The 27,439-nt window shown below is 42.8% G+C and overlaps 1 protein-coding gene and 1 non-coding gene across 2 annotated transcripts in view; both read left to right on the forward strand.

Annotated features, from left to right (window-relative positions):
• Nucleotides 1-27,439, forward strand: part of LOC130115761 (F-BAR and double SH3 domains protein 2-like) — a 129,890-nt gene that overhangs the window by 15,070 nt on the left and 87,381 nt on the right. Inside the window, exon 3 of the mRNA XM_056283578.1 lies at nt 26,445-26,490. Coding sequence (XP_056139553.1) covers nt 26,445-26,490 — 46 coding nt within the window. The remainder of the gene's footprint in view (nt 1-26,444; nt 26,491-27,439) is intronic.
• On the forward strand, nt 20,834-20,907 carry trnat-agu (transfer RNA threonine (anticodon AGU)). Its single transcript has one exon. It is a non-coding gene; the product is annotated as a tRNA-Thr (tRNA).

Genomic DNA, 27,439 nt, shown 5'->3' on the forward strand with positions numbered 1-27,439 from the left:
AATTTATAATTTATACTTATAATTTGTACTCACCTGTCTAAACCTTGGCTGAGCTGTTGGAGGTATCTTGCAAGTTAACCTCTGTCCAATTCGGTGTCCCCCTAAAAATCATTTAAAAAATGGCTGTAAACAGGACAGTGAAAGTACAAATCCACACGGAGGGACATACACACGTACACAGACACACTGCCCGGTCTAAAGCCTACAGTAGATATTAACTCTTAAATCCTAAAAGCTGCTCTGGGGTCATTTACCCTAATTAATCCTCAGGCTGGCTTTAATCAGGGTAAACACACATCCAGGCAAAGACATGCACAGTTTGTCACACACAATAAGCAGGCCTACATGTGGGCACATATAAACACACACACACACATGCACAAAACACACACACACACACACGGCTATACAAATAAAATTGACTTCACTCACACACACACACACACACACACACACACACACACACACACACACACACATTGCAACCTGCTTTGAAGTCCACTTAACATGTTGGCTGGTGGTGAGGGTTAAAAAGAGTGATGGAGAGAAAAAGAAAACAGGGAGGGCAGTTTATTTAATCCCCCGAGACACCATTGGAGTGGTTTAAGTAAAACAGATGAGAGGAGAGAGCGCGCTAGAAAGAAAAAGTGGGAGAGTGAGAGCAAAAGAAAGGGAAAAACGTTGAGGAGTAGGACTCATGGAGTCAACTTAGTGTCCTCAATCCAGCTAAATCCCCCATACCCTTATGTCTGCCTCCACAACTCCAAACACACACATGCACGTATGTAAAGACATTGAAACAGCATGTTCACATACGATGGTATATGTACATATCTACTACTACTACTACTTTCGGCTGCTCCTGTTGGGGATCGCCACAGTGGATATATATACACTCACCGGTCACTTTATTAGGCACACCTGTCCAACTGCTCATTAACGCAAATTTCTAATCAGCCAATCACATGGCAGCAACTCAATGCATTTAGGCATGTAGACATGGTCAAGATGATCTGCTGCAGTTCAAACCGAGCATCAGAATGGGGAAGAAAGGTGATTTAAGTGACTTTGAACGTGGCATGGTTGTTGGTGCCAGACGGGCTGGTCTGAGTATTTCAGAAACTGCTGATCTACTGGGATTTTCAAGCACAACCATCTCTAGGGTTTACAGAGAATGGTCCGAAAAAGAGAAAATATCCAGTGAGCGGCAGTTCTGTGGGCGAAAATGCCTTGTTGATGCCAGAGGTCAGAGGAGAATGGCCAGACTGGTTCGAGCTGATAGAAAGGCAACAGTAACTCAAATAACCACTCATTACAACCGAGGTATGCAGAAGAGCATCTCTGAACGCACAACACGTCGAACCTTGAGGCAGATGGGCTACAGCAGCAGAAGACCACACCGGGTGCCACTCCTGTCAGCTAAGAACAGGAAACTGAGGCTACAATTCACACAGGCTCACCAAAATTGGACAATAGAAGATTGGAAAAACGTTGCCTGGTCTGATGAGTCTCGATTTCTGCTGCGACATTCGGATGGTAGGGTCAGAATTTGGCGTCAACAACATGAAAGCATGGATCCATCCTGCCTTGTATCAACGGTTCAGGCTGGTGGTGGTGGTGTAATGGTGTGGGGGATATTTTCTTGGCACACTTTGGGCCCCTTAGTACCAATTGAGCATCGTGTCAACGCCACAGCCTACCTGAGTATTGTTGCTGACCATGTCCATCCCTTTATGACCACAGTGTTCCCATCTTCTGATGGCTACTTCCAGCAGGATAACGCGCCGTGTCATAAAGCTCGAATCATCTCAGACTGGTTTCTTGAACATGACAATGAGTTCACTGTACTCAAATGGCCTCCACAGTCACCAGATCTCAATCCAATAGAGCACCTTTGGGATGTGGTGGACCGGGAAATTCGCATCATGGATGTGCAGCCGACAAATCTCCAGCAACTGCGTGAAGCTATCATGTCAATATGGACCAAACTCTCTGAGGAATGTTTCCAGTACCTTGTTGAATCTATGCCACGAAGGATTAAGGCAGTTCTGAAGGCAAAAGGGGGTCCAACCCGGTACTAGCAAGGTGTACCTAATAAAGTGGCCAGTGAGTGTATATATGTTCACAGGATGTTGCAATGAAACCTTCGATGTAGAAAAAAGAGCTCAACAATTCAGGCAGATGATGAGTGCATTGAGCACAAAACAAGCCTGTTCTACCATTTAACAACTTTGAGCTATATATAGTATATATATATATATATATATATATATATATATATATATATATATATATATATATATATATATATACGCCCTGTGATGGCCTGGTGGCCTGTCCAGGGTGTCTCCCCGCCTGCCGCCCAATAACTGCTGGGATAGGCTCCAGCATCCCCGCGAACCTGAGAGCAGGATAAGTGGTTTGGATAATGGATGGATGGAGATATATATATAAGCATAAGACCTGATCTGCTATACAGAATAAGGTAAAACAGTCAGGATAAAGATCACAAGAATATGATAAAAACATAAATTATTGAACCCGATAAAACAAAGTATATGATTAAAACAAGTGAAATAAAAGTGATAAAAGAGAAATATAAAATTGGCCAACAACAGATTTACTCTGAAAAGCCTTCCTGTAAAAGTAAGTTTTTAGAAATGATTTAAAAGAAGGCACTGAATTTGCTAACCTAATTTCCTCAGGTAGGGAGTTCCACAGTTGTGGGGCTGTAACGGAAAACGCCTAGTCACCTTTTGTAATGAGGCTGGCTGAGGGAACTGTTAATAAGGTCCTTCCTGAGGAGTGCAGGCAGCGGCTAGGCTCATGGGGTGTGAGTAAGTCTGTGATATAGGTAGGAGCAAGACCATATAGGGCTTGTACTAGTAAAAGTAAAAGTAACTGGTAAACATTTAAAATCAATCGTATAGGATTACATCCGTGATTATATGTTGGTTAGTGGGTGTAAGAGCCACTATTCAGGATGAAACAAGGAACATCTACGAGAACATTAGAAAGAGGGTCCCCAGGATGAACTGCTGAGTGAGTACCCCAGGCAGCAGAAAACAGTAGGGAGGAAGAATGGGAGGTATCGTGTAAGACTAAGCCTCTCCATGGGATGTACCATCGACAGATAGAAGACGTGGCTGATATCGAGAAATCCTACCAGTGGCTAGAAAAGGCTGCACTGAAAGACAACACAGAGGCTCTGATCATAGCCTCACAAGAGCAGGCACTCGGCACCGGCTTGTTTGAGGCAGGGCCCCTGCCTCAAACAATCCGGGTCTACCACACCAGACAAGACCCAAGATGGGGATCTACCACACCAGACAAGACCCAAGATGCAGGCTGTTCAAAGACGCCCTTGAGACAGTCTAGCACTTAGTAGCAGGGTGTAAGATGCTAGCTGGGAAAGCATAAACTGAAAGGCATAACCAAGTGGCTGGCATAGTGTACAGAAACATCTCTACTGAATACAGACTGGAAGTCCCCAAGTCCAAATGGGAGACACCACCAAAGGTGGGTGAGCATGGCGGACCTAAGTTCCTGTGAGACTTCAGGTTCCAGACTGACGTGCAAGTGCTGGCTAACCAACCAGACATCCTGGTGGTTGACAAGGAACAGAAGTCAGCTGTAGTAATCGATGTAGCAATTCTGAGCGATGGCAACATCATTGGTTGCTTTCAAACCCCAAAACACCCTGCGCCAGGAATTAGTTCACCTCAAAGATCGAGTCCCCTGGCACAAACAGAGCAATATAGTGTATGCTGTTAAGTACAGGGAGGATTGCTATGACTTATACATCAGGGAAACCAAACAGATGCTGGCGAAGAGGATGGCACAACACAGAAGAGCTAACGCATAAGGTCAGGATTCCGTGGTCTACACACCCATCTACAGGCCAGGGGCCACTCTTTCAAAGATGAAGAGGTGCACATCCTTGATAGGGAGGAACACTGGATTGAACAGGGAGTCACAGGGGCCATCTATGTGAAGAGGGAACGGCCATCCCTGAACCGGGGGGGGGGGGGCTAAGAATACATCTGTCGGCATCTTACAATGCTGTGATTGCAGCTATTCCCCAATCCTCTGTGAATAGTACACATGGCCATTGTAACTCTAGTTAATGGTCATGGCAATTTGCATATGAAACTGATAGTTGGTTTCAGTTGTTATGCAGCTGTGGTGTTTATAAGGTTTGGGGATACCTGCAGTCAGTTGAGACTGATAAAGCAATATAGATGAGTGATGAAACGTTTCTCCCACTAAACATCGTGTCCAGATGACCTGATTCAGCTTTCTGGCAAACCAACATACATCTGCTCTGTGGGCTGCCTCGTGTCACAATTTTGGGGGAAAAATGAGCTCAAATGAGTTGGTGATATGAGTTTTACTGACTGTTGTCACATTTATGGTAGGTGTTGGACTGTGCATCTAAAAACATAGATGAATGATTATGATGACTTTTACTGTCCCTTAGGGGAAAAGCCCCCCTGCCTTAGTCTGTGAAAATTAAAGCAGGATTTATAATCTGTCCCTCTTTTCCAATGTTTCGTCACAGTCGAAAAGCATTACTCCCTCAAGTTCTTAACCTGATCATGAGGAGAAAAAAGTTTCAACTTGAAGAGTGCACAGATCACAGTTCTTGAGACTTGGTGTGAGTTTGTGCACAAGGGAATTGAAGTTACGCTTGTTCAACTTTAGAGGAAACAGGTGATGTTTAACCTTTATTGTCTGGTAGAGAGCACTTTGACATCATGTTGTTGGTTGTTTTTTGTTGTATACACTGAAAGAGACTAGAGCAATTAGACCATATTTTAGAAACTTTCAACTCATGGATATCAAGATAATGGTAGTAGAATTTGCAGAAAACAACCTAAATTAGTAAGTGCACGAACCTTGATGATAATAGCAGTATAATTTACTGTATTCGTAGATGTATTACATTACAAGTAATGACTGCATGACTTATCATGCACTTGCCATGTTCTTCCCCATTTTTATTAAAATTCAGCCACCGTTCGAATGCTTAACTTCACTGGCCTTCATCCCCTCTCTGGTTTGCACTAAACGCACACGCTGATGCTATGCTTGCAGTCTTTGCACTTGCAATTGCAAAGTTGCCTACGTGACATCTTTATGTCCTCGATGCAGGCGTTTCATGTCACATCGCATGAAGAATTAACACAGAAAGAATAAAGACAAAAACCTGGGAACCTGGGAGTGAAATGAATTTGGTTGGTTCTGCAATATTAGGAACCAGTTCTTCTGATTCCATGTCCGTCGATGCCCAAACCTAGGGACTGGTACCACTTAGCACTACATTCAGTTGCATCAGTGATCTTGGTCTTGGTCTTTTTAGTTGGAGATGGCTCAGGGATTGACATTTACGGACATAGGGTTGTCTTTGATGACTGGAATTTCCATGAGACAACCAAAATTAAACACTTTAGACAATACTTTGGACACTAACTTTGGACACTTACAAAAACACTTTGGACAACTAAAAACAAGCTGTTGACACATTTTATAATATAATAACCACAAAATTAAATTTAGCATTGTATCTGCAAGTTATTCGTAAATGAATGTTTATTAGCTTTTCATTTGTGAGACAAAACATCCGTCCATCCATTATCTTGACCGCTTCTCCTGCTCTCAGGGTCGTAGGGATGCTGGAGCCTATTCTAGCCGTCATTGGGCGGCAGGCAGGGAGACACCCTAGACAGGCCGCCAGGCCATCATAGGGCCAACACACACACACACACACCCATACATTCCTAGGGACAATTTAGTATGGCCAATTCACCTGACCTACATGTCTTTGGACTGTGGGAGAAAACCGGAGCCCCCGGAGGAAACCCACGCAGACACGGGGAGAACATGCAAACTCCACACAGGATGACCCGGGATGACCCACCAAGGTTGGACTACCCTGGGGCTCAAACCCAGGACCTTCTTGCTGTGAGGAAACTCTGCTAACCACTGCACCACCATGCCGCCCTGAGACAAAACATTTGTCTTAAAAAACAGTAGCTTCTACTTGGTGTTTGCTCAGTTCTTAGCGGTAAGTTTTTGTTTTGATCAAGTGTTGTTGATCATAGAGTATAATTTCTTTTTTTTGGGAGGGGGATTTTTCTCCCCAATTGTATCTGGTCAATTAACCCACTCTTCCGAGCCGCCCTTGTCTCTTCTCCACCCCCTCTGCCGATTCGGGGAGGTCTGCAGACTACCATGACTCCTCCGATACATGTGGAGTCGCCAGCTGCTTCTTTTCACCTGACAGTGAGGAGTTTCACCAGGCGGATGTAGCGCATGGGAGCGCTATTCCCCCCAGTTCCCCCTCCCCACTGAACAGGCGCCCCGACTGACCAGAGGAGGCACTAGTGCAGCGACCAGGACACATACACACATCCGGCTTCCCACCTGCAGACACGGCCAATTGTGTCTGTAGGGACGCCTGACTATGCCAGAGGTAACACGGGGATTCGAACCAGCGATCCTCATTTTGGTAGGCAACAGAATAGACCGCTACGCTACCCAGTAGCCACAGAATGTAATTTCAAATTTGGCTTTTCATTCAGTTACATTTCATATCATGTCCCAAGCTCTGTACTGCTAATTTTTTTTAACCATATAGTATATATATAAACTTAGCACAAAAAGTAAGGAAATTTGTGTTTGGTAGATTATTTCTTTGTTGTAACAATGCTTCTTGGCAATAAATCTTATACCGTTGGAAAGTCTGTTTTTTTCCTTTTAAATGGTGCCACATTTGTAAGGAACATGCATTTGTGGGATGAGCAGCAGAGCTGAGTATGTGGGTTGCGCCCATGAAAAATTTGCCAAATCTTCTCTGCCAATGCCAAACAGCTTATTTTGCTGTTGCTATTGACTGTTTTGAGCTTCTGGTACCCCAGCTGCTGACAATCAGGTGCCTGATATAAGATTTATTGCCAAGAAGCATTTTTTACAACAAAGAAATAATATACCAAACACAAATTTTCTTACTTTTTGTGCTAAGTTTATTTAGGCTGCATGAAAATTATGCAGCTTGGATGTAGATGTAAATACTTTTTTCGGTAGGCTAGTAGTGCAGTGGTGCTTTCAGGTGTCTAGCTTGGCCACAAAATATGCAGCTTTAAGGTGACTGGCTTTAACTTTCTTGTGGATGATTATAGTCTATTGTGGGGACAGAACACGTTTGTATCCAGGATGTTGACCCCAAATACCCCAAATACAAATAAGTGGCTTGCAACAATGGCTTAAACATCGTGCACAAACACAAATAGGTTGTATTGCCTTAAAGCTTCATAAACTATCCTGAAACTAACAGAATAGTGGGTATTTTTTGTACAAATATGCATTTCAGAGCACTAAAAGTGACAGATAAATTGCATGCAGGTTCATCCTTCCTCGGGGCTATTTTTGCCCTCAACAAGAGAAGTGATTACATGAATCCACCAATCTCATTATGTCATACTTACTTATGTACTCAGTGTTTTTATTTTACTTTTCATACTGTTTTTATGCTTCTGCGGCAAGGCATTTAAGTCATATGTAATAGGCAATATCCTATTCTATTTTATCCTTCTCCAACTTAAGTCAGAGAAGTGGTAATGACTGTCATTTCATGACATTAATTAGCCTTGGCAGAAATGTACTGTAAAGTCAGTCAGTGCCAAAGCTTTACTATGTGGCATACTAAAGTGTTGCAGTTGTGAGTCATGCTGAACTGTGGCAAGCTGATACCCAGTGATTTTAACAAGAAATCTGATTTTTGTTCAAGGAGTGTCTCTATTCAATATCCCAGAGCAGGAAATGACACAAGAAATTACATGTCCCAGCAGCCTCAGCTCATTGATTTACCATTACTCAGTAGGGCTGGGCAATATATTGATATTATATTAATATCGTGATATAAGACTAGATATCATCTGGGATTTTTGACATCCTAATATCGTGATATGACATAAGTGTTGTCTTTTCCTGGTTTTTAAGATTTCATTACAGTAAAGAGATGCAGTTTTCTGAAGTTATTACTGTTCTAACTGTTATATTATTTGTCTCTACCCACTTGGACAGCATTTATCAAAAATGTCCTTGTGTAATTAATTTATGAGAGGATCAATAGTCATCTCTACAATATCGTCAAAATATCAATATCGAGGTATTCAGTCGAAAATATTGTGATATTTGATTTTGTCCATATCGCCCAGCCCTATAACTCAGTGACTATGAAGTAGAATCCCAACTGTATACCACCATGTCATGGCAGCATTCATTCATATCACATGGAAGTTGCTGTTAAAAACCCATCCCTGATGTGGCCTGGATGGGACAGGACACAGGGTGATTCTTTAGCCTGAGTTCTAATCCATGTGTCAATAAGACCAGTTATGTCTTTCTTAGTTTCTTCAGTTCTGTTTTTCCAGGCTTTCGCATGCTCTTTTATGTGCACTTAAGTGGAAATGTCCACACCATATTGAATTAAAGAGATAACTGCTAGAGGACTCTTTTACAGAAGGCAACAATCTTTTCCAAAACCAAGAAGCTTAAGTTAATGGAAAATATTACGAAGCCTGTGGAATCCTGATTGAGGTATTTTTATATTTCCGGACGTCACGTCCTGTCTTTTTGTATCCTCTCACCTTCCCAGCAGTAAATGATTTGTCAGCGTGCTCTTTGAAATGAAGTGATACAGTGAGTGTTTTTCATTTTTCATACATGTTGCAATCTTGCATTGTGAAACCTCCTCCCACTGTCCTCTCTATCTTTCCCCTTTCCCTTTCTCTTTTTCTCTCTCTTTCATTCTCTCGCCACTCTTTGGCTTCACCTCATGCTGCTCATGCTGTTGTTGTCATTGATCTTCGACAGTGTGCCGAGTCCAGCGGATCATCGATCCGATGTTTTCCCATGCTTGTCCTCCCGTCTGCTCTGGAGCAGAACCACCCACATCCCACCCCCACCCACACACCCCACGAGTGTCCACTCTGTAGCACTTAAGCGTTTCTTGTTAGACACACTCATCTGCAAGCCTGAAAAAAGGGCTGCTGGTATTTTTGTACATCTGACAGCTTACGGCCCTTAGGCCTTGCACATCTTTGGACTCCCTGCGTCTTTCTGTCTTCCTACTGTTCTTGCCCCCATAGTTCCTAATGAACTGATGACAGATACTTGAGGTAGCGAGCCAATGGGTTTCAGATGGATGGGAGCCTTAAAGAGAGCACTGGCTCTCTTCCTCTCTCTTGGCCTCTCGCCCAGTTCCTACCACATCTCCCAATCGCTCCATGCTGGGTTAAGTGGGTGGTTGACGCGATTACAGTCGTTTATTTTGCACTAATTTATTATTTAACTCAAAATACTGTTTCAGTGTTGCCTACTGCATGGTCTGCGAGATTTAGTGTGACTTGTTTATTGTGTTTTAATGTTTTTGTACAGTGTTAACTCACACTGTTGGTGTAGAATGTGATTTTTGGGGAGTCACAATGTTTTGCTGTTTTAAATACTTGATGTAGTCAAGAACTGTTGCAATTCATCGATATCATCCACTTTGGACATTAATTGAAGACGACTGTATAGGTGCTTTTTAATATCAGAACGTAAATATACAAAAATATAAAGGGCTGTCAGAATTTTTATTTTTGGTATCAAAAATTGAAATTATTTTTTGATATCAAAAGCTTTCCAAGGAAGATTATAAGGTTACTCTAGAAGCTGTATTTCAGGGCAGATTGAATACAGTAATTCTACATATCTGCGTAGCTTAGTTGCCTATTTTGTCCATTTGATTGAGATCCAGTGGATATAGTAATTGATTTGGTTAAACTGCACCAAAGATAATTTCAGACATACAAATAACAGCTTTTGACTAATTGTAATGAAATGAAATTTTCTCATAAAATTATTAGTAACTGACTGCCCAGTAGCACGGTTGGATAGAGCTCTGGACTTGAGATTGGATATTGGGTGTTGTGCCACACAGTGATGGCAGTCTATCACACAGACATTGCAAAGCACCTTGGTGTGTGTCATAGCCATGCAATATATTGTAAGCCGCGTGGCATGGAAACTGGTGGAAAAAGGGCATCTTAAAAAGGAAATTGCAAGCGCACCTTCCTGAAATTCGTGCAAATGTAAGCACAGCTGAATTAATTGCCTCACGGTTTTCATTCAGCAAGGCTTACATTGCATTTTTTCATGTCATTTCTTTCTCCCAAAATCCATCTGTGGTGTCAGAGAGATTACATGTTCACTAGTAGCCTAACATTTATGGTTTGGCAGCTGGACCGTCATGTTTGGGGCGGCAGTATAGAGGAGGAGATAGAGCAAGTTGTCTGATAACTGGGTGGTTGCTGGTTTGATTCTCAGCTTCTCCTGGCAAAAATGTCTAGGTGTCCCTGAGCACGACACCTAACCCCTAACTGCTCCCAGTGAGCTGGTTGTTGTTGCCTTGCGTGGTTGACATCGCCATCAGTGTGTGTGTGTGTGTGTGTGTGTGTGTGTGTGTGTGTGTGTGTGTGTGTGTGTGTGTGTGTGTTCTTGCATGAGGGTAAAATGTGCGGTAAAGCGGTTTGGATAAAAGCACTATATAAATGTAGTCCATTTACCAACCGTTCGTGTTATTCTTGGTTTGAAAATTAGCCAAATATGTATGATGTGCACCCACCTTGCAAACTGCACTGTTGCATGCATGCTAATGACTGGATCCCCTCGCCTAACGGGCCTAACCAACATCATCACACATTGTACAGATTTTGTAAAGTGCTCAATGTCATTGGCTCACAAAAAAAAAAAGAAGTACATCACAGGGCTCCAGACTGCCAAAAATCTGATCGCATATATGACTATAAATCTGTCCAGTGGCACTAAAAAAATGCCTTGGCTCTCACCAGTGCGATTTGATTCTTGTTGGTCTCATGGTCTGATTTTTTGTTTTTATTATCATAAAACCATGATCTGGTCAAACATTTGACTGATTTTGTGTGCATTATTTTAATATCCTGGTTTGGAATACCGACTGAGGGCATTTGTTCCTCCCCTCACAGTCCCCCTGAGCTCATAATGATGACAATGTTGCCCGTGTAAAAAATAAGTAGGAAGCTAACCGGAGCATGCAGATTGTCGTTCTCTCCAAAAGGAGATGCTTCCAAGAGTAAACCTACAATAGACTGATTTTTCTGTGAGAAAAATGCCGCACCACTTGTTACGCTGACAATGTCCGTGCCACCTTTGTCCCTTGAAGACAACATTTGACCAGAACCAGCAGAAGAAACTGGTTCTGACCCAGACGAACAGAAACGGGCAGCTGAGAACTCAGTAAAGGAAAACTGAGTAGCCACCTTCAATTAAAAAGCCCAAGAAGAGTTAAAACCTTTCATCCTTAGTGGCAAAAAGAAGCTACCTGACTGTGTGTGTTACCTTCTGGGTCTATTGTAAATGGTGTGGACTGACTGCTGTGGGCAACACAAAATTTGCATCTGCCGCTACACAGTTTAAGACTCTCAAATATCATAACAAAAGCCATAAGCACACACAGTACAGGTGTGCTTATGGCTTTTGTTATGATATTTGAGCTGCCCCCCAGTGGTGTTTCAAGTCCAAGAAATGGCCAACAGATCTCGTGATGAGGCAGAAATGATAATTAAGTTTAATACATTGTACAATATTGCAAAAGAAAAAAAAATTATGTTCTCAAAATTTAAAACGCAAATACTACTAAGAATAAATCCAATATACAGTAACCTTAAAGTATGTGGGCAGTTCATCGGGTTGAATTAGGAAAAACAGTTAGCGGTAAACTTAGCGATACAATTTTGTTTCGACCAAATTATGTGCTGTTGCTGCTAATTGTAAAATTTAATGGCACAAATGTAAAATGTCCGGAGCCCTGCATCGCTCCAGTTGTCTACTTGTTTCGTTTACGTCTCATTTCCATTCATTGAAGTAAGACACATACAAGAACATGCGCACAGAAATACATGTCTGTGCAAAAACATGTAATCACTTGCATGCCCATGTAAACAAGTGTACACTCGTTTTCTTCCTCTCTGTCCAGCGCACAAGCAGACTCTGTGAATGGGCTGAGTCAGTAGATGTGGAAGTCGGTGATAATAACTGGTTCCTCAGCAGTGAAGGAAATAGGTTTTCAATGTAGTGAGTCCCCGGGACCCACAGGGGCTCATTTCAGTGGGTCCCAAGGAAATTGAGTGGGTCCCCAAAAAAAATGTTTTTTAACGAATGTTTGCAGTGTTAAACTCATGTTTAATGTTATTTAATGTTATAATTATGGCTATATTCATATATGTGTTGAAAATTAAACAAAAAATCTCAAATCAGAAAAAAAACTATTTACAAAACAGTGTCACATCATCCTGACATACTACAAAATTCAAATAAAGAAAATGGTGTCTGTAGCAACATAATGGCACAAAATTATTTATCATATAAGAGAGTTGAGATAAAATATGTGAACAAAACTATTCAAATAAAATCAAAATGGTGTCTATAGCACCATAGTAACTAGCACCAAAAAGAATGATCATATACACTCACCGGCCACTTTATTAGGCACACCTGTCCAACTGCTCATTAACGCAAATGTCTAATCAGCCAATCACATGGCAGCAACTCAATGCATTTAGGCATGTAGACATGGTCAAGACGATCTGCTGCAGTTCAAACCGAGCATCAGAATGGGGAACAAAGGTGATTTAAGTGACTTTGAACGTGGCATGGTTGTTGGTGCCAGACGGGCTGGTCTGAGTATTTCAGAAACTGCTGATCTACTGGGATTTTCACACACAACCATCTCTAGGGTTTACAGAGAATGGTCCGAAAAAGAGAAAATATCCAGTGAGCGGCAGTTCTGTGGGCGAAAATGCCTTGTTGATGCCAGAGGTCAGAGGAGAATGGCCAGACTGGTTCGAGCTGACAGAAAGGCAACAGTAACTCAAATAACCACTCATTACAACCGAGGTATGCAGAAGAGCATCTCTGAACGCACAACACGTCGAACCTTGAGGCAGATGGGCTACAGCAGCAGAAGACCACACCGGGTGCCACTCCTGTCAGCTAAGAACAGGAAACTGAGGCTACAATTCGCACAGGCTCACCAAAATTGGACAATAGAAGATTGGAAAAACGTTGCCTGGTCTGATGAGTCTCGATTTCTGCTGCGACATTCGGATGGTAGGGTCAGAATTTGGCGTCAACAACATGAAAGCATGGATCCATCCTGCCTTGTATCAAGGGTTCAGGCTGGTGGTGGTGGTGTAATTGTGTGGGGGATATTTTCTTGGCACACTTTGGGCCCCTTAGTACCAATTGAGCACCGTGTCAACGCCACAGCCTACCTGAGTATTGTTGCTGACCATGTCCATCCCTTTATGACCACAGTGTTCCCATCTTCTGATGGCTACTTCCAGCAGGATAACACGCCATGTCATAAAGCTCGAATCATCTCAGACTGGTTTCTTGAACATGACTATGAGTTCACTGTACTCAAATGGCCTCCACAGTCACCAGATCTCAATCCAATAGAGCACCTTTGGGATGTGGTGGACCGGGAGATTCGCATCATGGATGTGCAGCCGACAAATCTGCAGCAACTGCGTGATGCTATCATGTCAATATGGACCAAACTCTCTGAGGAATGTTTCCAGTACCTTGTTGAATCTATGCCACGAAGGATTAAGGCAGTTCTGAAGGCAAAAGGGGGTCCAACCCGGTACTAGCAAGGTGTACCTAATAAAGTGGCCAGTGAGTGTATACGAGATTTGAGTGTAACACGTGAACAAAACAGTACACAAATGTCTCATCATGATGCAGTCTACAAATAAACAAACAAGTGGTTTCAACATGTCGTGTTCCCTGGATGATAAAGCGTCATCGGTCATCATCGTCATGAGTGACAGTGGCCATGTGAGTTTATTTACCAATACTAACTTTGTAGCCTTGATTGTTGAAATGGAATCTGTGCGGCGAGCATAGCATGTCGCAATGGCTGAACACGGGATCTCATCTGCGCGAGTTAGAGACAGTTAGAAAGTGGTGACTTGTGGCAAGGTTTCTTTCGTTTATTTCTATAAGTCATTCATTCATCTGTTATCCAAACCGCTTATCCTTACTCAGAGTCGTGGGGGTGTTGGAGCCTGTCCCAGCAGTCATTGGGCGGCAGGCGGGGAGACACCCTGGAAAGCTGCCAGGCCATCACAGGGCCGCCACACACACATTCACACCTAGGGACAATTTAGTATGGCCGATTCACCTGACCTACATGTCTTTGGACTGTGAGAGGAAACCGGAGCCCCCGGAGGAAACCCACCCAGACACAGGGAGAACATGCAAACTCCACTCAGAGGACAACCCAGGATGACCCCCAAGGTTGGACTACCCTGGGGCTCGAACCCAGGACCTTCTTGCTCTGAGGTGACCGCGCTAATCATTGCGCCACCGTACCACTATATTTCTATGATTTTAACACAGATTTGTTGTTCACAACGTAGCATTATTAGGGAAAAAATAGGGCGCGTCCCTTGGACACGTCGATAGTGAGCTTAATGTGTCCTTTTGGATTTTAATGCGTCAGAGATGCAGGACGTGTACCTATTTACATCACTGCCTCAGGAGAGCACTATGCTCTTACTGGCACAGAGATCAGAGGCGAGGTTCAATTGAGAGTGGGAGAGAGGATGAGAGCGCATGAAAAGAAGCAGGTCAGACTGTGGGAGGAGGGCAGTCAAGAGAGGTGAGGCAGGAGAATGGGAAGAAGGAGGGGAAGCAGAAACGAAAGAGGCAGCAAAGAGGCGAAGAGACGTGGGGGAGGAGAGGAGACGAGTGGATGGGGTGATGGGTGAACCGAGACGGACGGACGGAAGGACAGAGATCCAAGGAGGGTGTAAGGAGACAGGGATAGAGGGTGGGGAAAGAGAGGTAGGTAAAAGAGAAAAATGGGGGAGAAAGATTTTGGTCTGTTCCTTTGCATACTTTTATCCATTTTTCATAGCACCCTGTTTATTATATATATATATATATATATATATATATATATATAGCGAGGCAGCACCAGAGCCATCCCACTAATCTTGCATCTGCACATGAAGCAACTTTTACATAGGACTTAAATGACGTTACCATGGGAATCACCATTCAGGGCTGTTGTTAGACTCTGAATCAAGTGTATTGGCCATGTAGGTTTACACCTACAAGGAATTTGACTTCGGTTTCGTGGCTCTCGCAGTGTACTTAAAGAATAACAACACAACAATCTTAAGATATATACACAAAGGATCGACTTACACAGGCAAATAAGTGGCAATAAAGTGCAATGATGCAGAGAATATAAACAGATGAACGAAGTGGACGCATCCATTCTATTGATCCGAGCTCTGTGCACCAAGGCTCTCAGTGTCTTGCCCGGTTGCATAGTGAGTGTGAGGTGCTGTCCATGTTTGTTTAAATGGAGGTTACCTTAGCACTGTAACCATGGCTTCACGAGAGGCCCAGCCATGTCCAAAATTTCAATAAGGATGTGTGTGTTTGCATGCGAGCAAGGTGTGTGTGTGTGTGTGTGTGTGTGTGTGTGTGTGTGTGTGTGTGAGAGAGAGAGAGAGAGCTCCAGAAGCCCTTTGTAGAGACGTTTGATTTATCCTCTGATTTGAAGAATCACGAGCAACTTGCTTGCAGCGAGACACCAGTCACAAGTTGTCCATTTGTCACTATGCAGATGCTTTAGCATCAGTCTTCTTGAAGTGGTCAGGGAGAAAACTCAACTGAGCTGTTTCATAGGCAGAGGAAAATCTTGTAAACCACGTGTCATTGCTACCACTACCACAATGTTTCCTGTCCCCTGTCCCCTGTCCCCTGGGGGACACAGAGGTTCAGTTTCTAGTCATTTCTGGTAAACAGAAGATCCCGAGTTGGATGTCCACCAGTGCCATCATTTCAACTGTCAAAACAACGGTTTTACCACGACGATTTCAAGATGTCATTGAAGATAACGCTTTCAAGAGCTGTAAACATTAGCTATATGGGATTTTAAGGTCCTCTGTGTGGAGTTTGCATGTTCTCCCCATGTCTGCATGGGTTTCCTCCCACAGTCCAAAGACATGTAGGTCAGGTGAATCGGCCGTACTAATTTGTCCCTAGGTGTGAATATGTGTGTGTTGGCCCTGTGATGGCCTGGCGGCCTGTCCAGGGTGTCTCCCCGCCTGCCACCCAATGACTGCTGAGATAGGCTCTAGCATCCCCATGACCCTGAGAGCAGGGTAAGCAGTTTGGATAATGGATGGATGGATGGGTGGATTTTAAGGTTTGGACATTGAGCAATCTGCCCACTGGTGGCCAATACATTATTGAAGTACAGTATACAAAACAGGAATTGTCTCTCAAATCTGTGTGGGGACGCCTCAATGATTAACTGTATGTAAGAGGAAACTCTACTGAATTTGTGTCAAATACTCTCATTACAGATGTTTTCAGCAGCTTGGTGCCATCATATTCTCTTCTTCGCAAAACACACAAAACCCATTCACATGTGCCGTCTAACCCGTAAACCTTCCCTCGGTTGGACGAGTAGGGCTTTTGTGTGAACGCAAGCCAGAGTCGATATTTCGTAGAGGTTGTGTTGGCAATTTACTGACGTGTGACCCTAGCAGAATGTACGGAAACAATACTAAATGACGATAGTGTGAACAAAAGCTGTTGCCATATTAACATGCGTTTACAGGAGAGAGGTAACCAGTGTTTGGGAATGTATCCGTTGCTTGTTGTCTGAAGTGATATTTATTAGTAAACCAGCAAATCTAAGAGCATGTTTAGAAATGTGTGGAAAATGGACTTTGCCTTACAGCTTTGTTCTGTCCACATGCAGGATGAAATCAGTAAGAAGCTGTGGTACAGTCAGGGTCCAAAATTAACTTTTGGGTTTACCTGTCAAAGTGGCTGGTTGGATGAAAAAAGTTACTAGCCAGAAAGATTTTTTTACCAGCCAAAAAAAAAAATTTGCATTTTACTATTGCAATTTGCTATTATTACTATTTAGCACGTCATCTTGGTATCCTGTGCGATTCTCAATCAATATTATAGTAGTGTGCAGTAATAATAGTAGTAACACAAACTGTATGCAGAAATATATCTATATTTTTTCTTTTTCGTTTTCTTTTTTGGATTCCCCCCTTTTCTTTCAATTGTAATTGGCCAATTACCCCACTCTTCCGAGCCGTCCCGGTCGCTGCTCCACCCCCTCTGCCGTTCCGGGGAGAGCTGCAGACTACCACATGCCTCCTCCGATACATGTGGAGTCACCAGCTGCTTCTTTTCACCTGACAGTGAGGAGTTTCACCAGGGGGACGTAGCACGTGGGAGGATCACGCTATTCCTCCCAGTTCCCCCTCCCCCCAAACATGCGTCCCGACCGACCAGAGGAGGCGCTAGTGCAGCAACCAGGACACATACCCACATCCGGCTTCCCACCCGCAGACATGGCCAGTTGTGTCTTTAGGGACACCCGACCAAGCCGGAGGTAACACGGGGATTCGAACCGGTGATCCCCATGTTGATAGGCAATGGAATAGACCGCCACGCCATCCAGATGCCCTGTATGCAGAAATATTAATTCAACAGTTTGAGCACTAAATTGTAACACATTTGAATTAATAACTTCAGTGGTATTCATCTTTAAGTGCAAGAAAGATCATTTTATTAAGGAGTTTGAGAATATAGCTAATATAGAGGAATTAACAATAACGAGTAAAAATAAGTAACAGTAATAAGTTCATAGTTCATATTAATGTTTTTTATTCTGTAGTAGCATGTTCAGTCTTCTTCAGGCAGTTTGTTCTCAAAGCGATTTTCCTCCTTCTTGTCTCCCACTAATCTCCACATAGCTGGGTTTGTTTTAATGATGACAACAAGTACCTCAAATACTTTAACAAAAAATCGTGCAGTTTGAAGGCTGATGTAATTACGTGCTACACACAATACACACAGCACGGCAGATCTAGCCGACTGAAGTGACAGCAAACCAGCAGCTTTCTGCAGCGCGAGTAGGAAATTCATTTTTTTCTCCCGGCATGAGTGGCGGGTGGTTTCCACAGTTTATTCATCAAAGACTAAATTTACCCGCATTTGCTGACTGGCAAGTGTTAATTTTAGACACTGGGTAGAGTTATGAGAAAAATTGAGAATGCTGAAATAAGAAGTAAGTAAATGAATAGATAAAAAAATACAGTTAGAGATGCAGCAGTTTAGAATATAAAAGGTATATATTTTTTTTTTTTTGTGGATTTTTTCCTCCTTTTTCTCCCCAATTGCATCCGGCCAATTACCCCGCTCTTCCGAGCCGTCCCGGTCGCTGCTCCACCCCCTCTGCCAATCCAGGGAGGACTGCGGACTACCACATGCCTCTTCCGGTACATGTGGAGTCGCCAGCCACTTCTTTTTCACCTGACAGTGAGGAGTTTCACCAGGGGGACGTAGCACATGGGAGGATCACAGTATTCCCCTCAGTTCCCCCTCCCCCCTGAACAGGCGCCCCAACTGACCGGAACAGGCGCTAGTGCAGCGACCAGGACACATACCCATATCCGGCTTCCCTTCTCGCAGACACGGTCAATTGTGTCTGTAGAGACGCCCGACCAAGCCGGAGGTAACACGGGGATTCGAACCGGAGATCCCTGTGTTGGTAGGCAACAGAATAGACCGCTACGCTACCCAGATGCCCATAAAAGGTATTTTAAATGAGGAAGGAGACAGAAGAAACATGTCATGTGTGAACACTCTGCAAAGCTTATGGAGAGAAGCTGTATGTGTGAACAGGGAAAAACACTGGCGCTACCGGAAAAATCATTCCAGCCATGTTACTGAAGCTAGTAAACATGAATTCACTCAAAAACATGAGAAATGCCATTGGTATTTTACTACAGTGGGACGACATTACCGACCCCCGTAACATAACCCAACATCTCCTTTGTCCCTAACTGTTTCCTCACACTACATTGGATGACGTGCTTTTAGCATTTTAAAAGTACCATTCAGAATGTTCAAAACATGGTGGCCTAGTGGTAAGCACTGTTGCCTCACAGAAAGAAGGTCCTGAGTTTGAACCCCAGGCCGTCCCAGGTCCTTTCCGTGTGGAGTTTGCATGTTCTCCCGTGTCTGCGTGGGTTTCCTCCGGGTGCTCCGGTTTCCTCCCACCATCAAAAAGACACGCATGTTAGGGTTAATACTTCTGTCTGTGCCCCTGAGCAAGACAATGGAAAGAAAACCTGGAGTTGGTCCCTGGGTGCTGCAGCTGCCTACTGCTCCTATACAATAGGATGGGTTAAATGCAGAGAACACATTTGTTGTAAGAACACAATGACAAAATAAAGTAGCTTACTTTCTATTTTCAAGGCTCAGGTTTCTGATTTGCATATTTGACATTCACATAAGTCTGGTTTGACATTAACAACCAGTTTCCTTGGGTAGAAAATGACTCAGACTTAATGTAGTGGTCAGAAACAAATTTGTAAGTGGGTTGGCTGAGAGTTTTAAAGACAAGAACAATTGCAATTAGGCCCTCCCCCTGACAGAGCCATGGCCCTTCTAAATTAATTCCATGGAATGTGTTTTAGCTTAACTGGATAAAGTGCATTGAAGTATTCAGCGGGTCATTCATGATTTGAATCACATCAGATCCTTTCCCAGTGTAGAGAAGAGATGTCAACAAACACAGAGACATCTTATCAAATGCACTTTAAGGGCCCTGACACACCGTCGGCCAATGTCGTGCCGTCGATTAAGGTTAGGGTTAGGCTAACCCTAACCCTAGTTTTTGGAGCGTGTCCCGCACCGTCGGCACTAGTTGGACCCCTGTTGGCAGCTTTTCGGCCGATTCAGCATGTTGACTTGGCGGAGCCCGTTAGTGACAGAGATCACTCCGATTGGCTGTTCAGCTTAGCGAATCAGTGCAGAACGTATACATGCTAGTTGGCCGTCAGCTGTAGACTTTGCGGTATGTTCAAGTGCTACTTTTTGGCCCAGACAGCAGGCGATGTGAGGTAACGCAACAGTCGGCCTTAGTTGCCACTAGTTGGTTTGGTGTGTCTGGGCCCTAAAGCGCGTTAGCAATAACAAGAGGAATTGGACTTTTGGAGAACGTTAGGCTGTTCAGCATGTGTTCCAAGTCTAATTATCAGCTAATGTCACTATCAAATCTGTCCTACAACACTGTATTGTCCTGCTCCTGAAAGAAACAGCTCTTGTCTGTTTTGTGTCTCAAAATGGTGTTACCCAGGCTGGCAGACATTACATTTATTTGGTAAGTCCCTCATCGTTTTTGTTTTTCAAACAGTCACATCCAGAGTTTCTGGTAATTACTCTACTTTTGTTGAATTTACTGTATTCAGCAGATCAGACTAAATATTTATGCTCATTGTTTCAAAACAGACACACAAATTACATTGTTTCAAAACCCTCTAATTACTATTGTCAACAGCTCAGACTGAGCATTTTTTTGTCATTGTTTCAAAATGGACACACAAATTCAAACAACAACAAAAAAGAAGTGACTGATCTAAACAAATGCTACCCAGCTTTCTCGGTGCTGTCCTTGTGCTACATGAGCTGATGTGGCTTTTGGTAAATTAAACATTACCCAGAAGATTCCAAACTTATTTCCCTGGCACAAGTTTCTGATTTGCGTGTTTGAAAATTTACATAAAAATAGTCTCTTACTTGAACCAGGATTTTCTTGGCTTGGAAAAGGACCCTGACTTTTTGTAGTTGTCAGAAACAAATGTTTTGATGCTCCCTGCAGATATGAAATTACGCAACCACGTGGTCAAAATTAGGCACTGTGGCTTAGTTGGTTAAAGCGCCTGTCTAGTAAACAGGAGATCCTGGGTTCGAATCCCAGCAGTGCCTCTTTAATTGATGTGTAGATTTCAATTAGCATTAAGCTGGCAACGATCTGTCCGCTCAGTAGTATGTATATTGGCGGCGAAATAGCTCAGGAAAAGTGTCGGGTCTGTATCTGAGACCATAGTGCCTCCCTTGAACATCTTAATGAAAAACTCTCCTGTAGAACAAAATGTGCTCTTAAAATTATATGCTAGTAATTGCTCTGATTGCTAATGTGGTCATCACTGCAAGCAACAAATCCTATCTGTCACCATGCCCATGTGAACTATCACCCACTCTTATTTAGTAGTCTTTATGTGTTTTTCAAGTGCGGGTAAATACAACGCTGTCATGATCTGCCTATATTGAGTATAATTTTAAAAGAAATGCTCAGTAACAGAATGGCACTTACTTGATAACAAATGGACAGTTGACATATACCTTCCAATACATTGTTGGACCTTGGAACCTAATACCCATTAATTCCAATGAGTTCCTGGGTTGTTACGCAATACCAGGTAGTTCCAGCACCTTATTATAAAGTGCTGCCAGTATTTTATAAGTCAGTCTTAATCATTTGTGAGACAGGAGCAAAAAGATGTGGTCTTGTGTTTGATTGTAAGATATCAGTCACAATGACACATTTGCAACAAAATCTAGCACCAGGCTGGATTCTAGTATTTCATTTTCAGACCAAGTCATGATTCGTGAGTAAATTATATAGGAGGTCATTTACAACAGCGTGCTTCGTTCTTGAGTTAACAGGGAAAGGCAGATTCTCTATATCTTCTTCAAAATTGACAGAAAGCAGTCTTACTTGTTTCCTGTTCACTACCGCTCAAAGTAAACTCGTGGCACGTTATACACTAACTGTCCTGTTAGATTTGTATGAGCATCCTTTTGATTCAAGCTGTAAGTTTCCCTGCAAACCTGCATCCTGTAAATCAAAAATGCATGAAATAGCAGACTGACTTAGCAAGAATAATTTCCCCTCAAAGCCAGTGTGCTTTCTCTCGGTGAATTATATATTACATTTATTTTGAAGTAAAACATAAACTCTTATGTTATTCTTATGTTGCTCTTTCAATTTAAAATTAGTTATCAAAGTTTTGGTAATTATTTCGTGGTCTGTTGTGTTATGCTTTAGGAGGAAACAAGGCATTGAATACAATGTAGCTTGTTTATGTATTCAATTTTCCCATTAAATGAAGTGTAAAACATCTGCCCCGTGTGAGGCTTATACACACAACCTTCACATTATGAGACTGACGTGCTGCCAACTGCGAAAACGAGGCCCACAGGTTTTGTTTTATATACCTCACAATCCATGCAAATGATAGACCTGCACTCACATGAATGCAATGCTTAATTTTGGAACAACGTGAAAAAACTAGTCATTGGAAAAATAGTGATGTCGCTGACCATTCGCTGCTTCGTTCTAGGCTGTTCACTCGAGACACTGCTTTGAATTCACCCCCCTCCCTTTTTTTTTTCTTCTTCCCAATTGTATCCGGTCAATTACCCCACTCTTCCAATTCTTCCCGGTTGCTGCTCCACCCCCTCTGTGATCCGGGGAGGGCTGCAGACTACCTCATGCCTGCTCCGATACATGTGGTGTCGCCAGCCGCTTCTTTTCACCTGACAGTGAGGAGTGTTACCAGGGGGACGTAGCACATGGGAGGGTCACGCTATCCCCCCCCCCAAACAGACGCCCCGACCGACCAGAGGACACACTAGTGCAGCGACCAAGACACTTACCCACATCCGGCTTCCCACCCGCAGACACGGCCAATTGTGTCTGTAGGGATGCCTGACCAAGCCGGAGGTAACACAGGGATTCAAACCGGCAATCCCCATGTGGGTAGGCAATGGACTAGACCGCTACGCCACCCGGACGCCCAAGACACGGCTTTGAATTCGTCGCTGAGAAGAATTCATTTGTTCATTACGAATTGCAGACGTCTGTTTGTTTTAACTTTTTAAGGCGAGGAATTTAAACAGGCTTAGTCTAGGAGTCAGTGGACACATGGGGAAGCTGTTGACAAGTGCTGTCCTCGCAGTTAGGGCTGTAAATCGATAGAGGATTGACAATAATTATGCTGGTTAGGGTTAAATTTTGCCTTCCTTTCTGGTCCTTCCCTCACTTTCCCCCACCGTGTTGTTCGTGGTTTAGAATATTGACTTTTTATTGTCTACCCTGCTTTGTTTTGATTTTATGCTGTCTGGTACAGTGCTGCTCGTTTTTTACTGTGATCTGTAAGGTGTCCTGGAGTGCTCTGAAAGACACCCACAAATAACATGTATGTGTTATTATTATTATTATTATTATGAAGAGACAGCACCTGAGAAGCGGCTCTTACATTAGCCCATAGTAGGTTTCAGTGCGGTGGTTGGAAAGGTTTTAGAGCCATGTTTAAGTATGAAAAAACGCCACAAAAAGATTAAAGAGTCACCACTTAAATAGAAAAGAAATGCTGATGCATTACACTCGGACGCACAGTTCTTTTAGCAGTCCGGTTAGTCCTTGTATCACACTGTGTGAACATGGCACAGTATAGTTAAAACAAACTCATTATTGCCACAAATTGATGGGAAGTAGAAGCTAAATGTGAATTGTTGCATGGCATTCCCTTCTGTCATCAAGGACTAAGTCTTCAAGCACTTTTACTGCGAGAAGCAATAGCATGACTGTTGTGATACACAAGCTTATGTGTGATCAGTGTCTAAAAGGCAATAAGCCAGCCTTGTGCTCCTATTCCATTTGATGCTTATTTGCTTGATTTTGGGCTTGAATTTCAAAGCCAGTTGTCTATCAGTCAATGCAGTCTATTCTAGAATATGTTGAAGAAATATTTTTGACTTGAAAATTTGTCATGACGAAACTCTGCCTGAATACGTTACAATAAGGAGTGTTATGCTGCATTCACTTGGAACCCGAGAGACGGTAAATGGTAGGACGGTAACGGCAAAACACAATGGGGGGAAAAAAACCCACAAACTGCATCACAGAACTACTGTGCCGGAACGGCAGCATGGTAAAAAACAAAACAAAAAAAAAGAAAATTACATAACATGGGCTGCTATGGTGATGTTGTATTGTCTGCAAAAAAAAGTAAATAAATTGTGCAAACATGGTTTATGTTTATTTTGTTTAATTTTTTACAATAATTCTGTAAATCCATATACCTATGAAATTAATTCGCCATCTTTTCTGTTTTGTGATGTGCTACGTAACATCCGGTTGTAAAATCCATCGTGCAGGATGGCAAAAAGTTAAAATATTTTAAGTTTGGACGGCAGGGCCGTCTGCCATTGTCGGCATAATTTACCGGTGTCATCTGATTTTTCCGTTCTGCTCTAATCCACAGTAATGACTTCCGGTTTGCCATTTACTGGATTCCATGTGAAAGCAGCATTAGTTGCCATTAACTAAGTGTAACATGACTGCTGCACCCTTTATGCTAACACATAACATTTATACAAATGATCCTTGGTCATTTGGCACACCAAGCTCCTGCAGTAGTGGTGATCTATCTGTCTATCTTTCTGCCTATACGTTATCATATATCAGAGGTTTGTTTTTCATTCTGTGCATTCCTGGGCAACGATAAAAATCTCCTCTATCTCTACCCCCGGATGTCGTTTGATGTAGAGGGAGAGTGTAAGGGAGGGCGGGGGGGACATTTGTAGGGGTGTTGTCTGGCTGTAATGGAGGTGGGGGACCTTAAGAAAGAAGCGGATGGGTGTTAAGCAGAAGAACAGAAATGTGTGTCTTGTGTGGTAGTGTGGACCCTGGCACGGAAAGCCTGGTGGGGCGCAATAAACTCTGCATGGGCAGCAAACAACTCGTCAGTTTAAACTGCACACAAACCTACTTGCTCAATGAATCCTAACACAAATGTACCTCATCAGTGAATGAAATAATAAATGCACACATTTAACGTAACGCGGCGCAGGAGTGAGCGCAGGTGGAGACAGGGATATGAGTGACATCACCAGTAATGGCGTTTGATCTCACGCAGCTGGTATATTACAGCGTTGCATTACAAATCCAAAGGTATCAAGCAGCAGGGGTGGAATTGGGATTTATGTGGGGGGTCTCTGTGGTTTCAGGGTTGCCATGGGTGCACGTGTGCATAAACTGCAAAATCTGATTGATGTCATTTGCCAAACTAAATAAAACATAACAAGGTGAGAACCCTGTGCTCTGAACACTAAAACGCTAATCCAAGTCCTTCTAGAAACTGTTGGCAGGGTGCAAAACTACAGCTGATGACAATAAACTCTTTCTGTAAGTGCGTTCTCCTTTGTATCTGTATCAACGGTGTTGTTACCACTAAAGACAATAACAATACAAAGTATAATATAAATCGAACATTATCTTTAATAGTTACATTAATCTGGAATTAATTTACATTTTACAAATATGCACAGGCTGCCAATACCTTTTTAAAATTTACAAACCTTTCCATGACTGTTGGCTACCAAAAGATTGGAGGCAACTTGCCGCAAACTATCTTGTGTTATTATCATTTTGTCCAAGTGAAACATTTGTTTAAGCAGAATAGCAGAGCAATTTATTTTGTTTTTAAACCTGTCAGCTTCTGGCCTATTTTTCTCCCTACCTTGCCACCCACCTATGCCACATACTGGCCTCCAGCCTAGCTTGATTAACGGGATGGTTCACATCAATTTACAGTCACAAAATTAAGCCTAGCAAAATGGCCCTGGCTGCTGATATTACTGCCATAGCTAGCTAGCTAGCTAAAATAAGTGACTTGACTGTCTGAGGATATGATGAGTGTGCCTTGATTTAAAACTGGAAAAACTTGTTGATAATGAATGACCACGGTCGCTGGTTTGTAGTTAATTAAGTTTATAGCAGTTTGCTAAAATATCAGTGTTTATAGAGGAGACATTGTTTGGTGGGAATATCCACCAAACTGCATGATATACTCACTCGTGCCGTGGTGAGGACATTTTCCCATCAGTTAATAAACTCATTATGACAACACCGGTGTTACCGGATACACTGGACATTTTCTCCGGGGGTGCGCCTTCGCCGGGTCCCACATAAGTCAGGAATGGCAGCCGGTGGATACGACCGTCAACTCGCTGCTGACGGTGCAACGTCATTTTAAACTTGAAAAAATAAGAATCGTTATTTATTTAACAACAAAGGTAGAGTGAAAATGTATGAATGAATGAATTGTTGATGGAAGATTTTTTTTTTTTGCTGGTGCTCAACTCCGCCTGATGACGTTTGAAATGCTATGTGACAGAAATACTCAGGATACTATGGATAATGTTAATTAACTTTTATCCAATAGAATTCAAGCTTATCAGGGAAAACAGAAAATGGCTAGATCGTTTTCTAGAATGGCAGAAATAAGGTTGGCTCGACTGTGCAACTTTCAGTCCCATATATTGATAGTGTTACACAGCTTAGAGCAATACAACGACACATAATATCAAGGGATTAAAATCCTTTTCTGTCTGTGTCCTCTGACATTACAGTTGTAGAGCAGTTTTTAACCGCCTGTCTCTTCTTTTCTCTCTAGGACCTACAGCCTGAAGAAGGGTCAGCTGGAAAGGGACTATGCACAGGTAAGATAATGGGCTGAAATGGAGGCGATGATTACAGGTGAAGCCTTCTTGTTAGAAGGTTGGCTGTTCACATTTCTTGACAACCTGGCAACGTATGGATGAGGGGAGGCAGAAAGGAACTGCTGCCAGCTCTTCCAGCAGTGACTGTTGTTTGTACCGGTAGAAATGTAAGATTGTGGTTGCGATGGACAAGCTCCTGTGTGTATATATGCAGGTAACCTTCCCTCCCCCCTACAACAACTCTCCCAGGCTGTTGATGAACAAAGAATAGGCTCTTGTTCAACTTGTCGGGTAAAACAGGGTTAAAATCAGGTATTTCAAAGGGAATCGAAAACATCCAACTGGCATAGGCCAGGTGTCGGCTGACATTAGACTCGCTGTTTTCATTTATTGTTCAAATTAGGCATCAACATCTGCAGTGCAGACCAGACCGCACTGGGTTTCACTTCCACAGACTTGACTTTCTTTCTTTCTTGTAGTTCTTGAATGTGTTTTTGCCTTTTTTTTCACTGCTGTGGACTCGGGGAAACGGCATTTCGTTTCACTTCAAGTACATGAGGTGAAATGACAAATAAAGTCAAGTTGAGTCAATTTTATTTGTATAGCCCAGTATCACAAATTACAAATTTGCCTCAGTGAGCTTTACAGCAACACAACATCCTGTCCTTAGACCCTCTCATCGGATAAGGAACAACTCCCTAAAAAAAAAACCTTTAAGAGGGAGAAAAAATAGGAAGAAACCTCAGCGAGAACAACCGAGGAGGGATCTCTCTCTCCCAAGATGGACAACGTGCAATGGATGTTGTGTTCACACAATTTACACAATACAATATTGAAGGACGATAAACAGAATGGACTTAAAAAAATGTATGAAGAATATGATGCGCAGGATGCCAAGCAGTGTCCAGACGCCACTGGAAGAGCCCAGGACCCAAGCCACGCGACCACC

Source organism: Lampris incognitus, chromosome 7, assembly GCF_029633865.1.
Source record: "Lampris incognitus isolate fLamInc1 chromosome 7, fLamInc1.hap2, whole genome shotgun sequence".
In the NCBI taxonomy this organism is placed as follows: domain Eukaryota; kingdom Metazoa; phylum Chordata; class Actinopteri; order Lampriformes; family Lampridae; genus Lampris; species Lampris incognitus.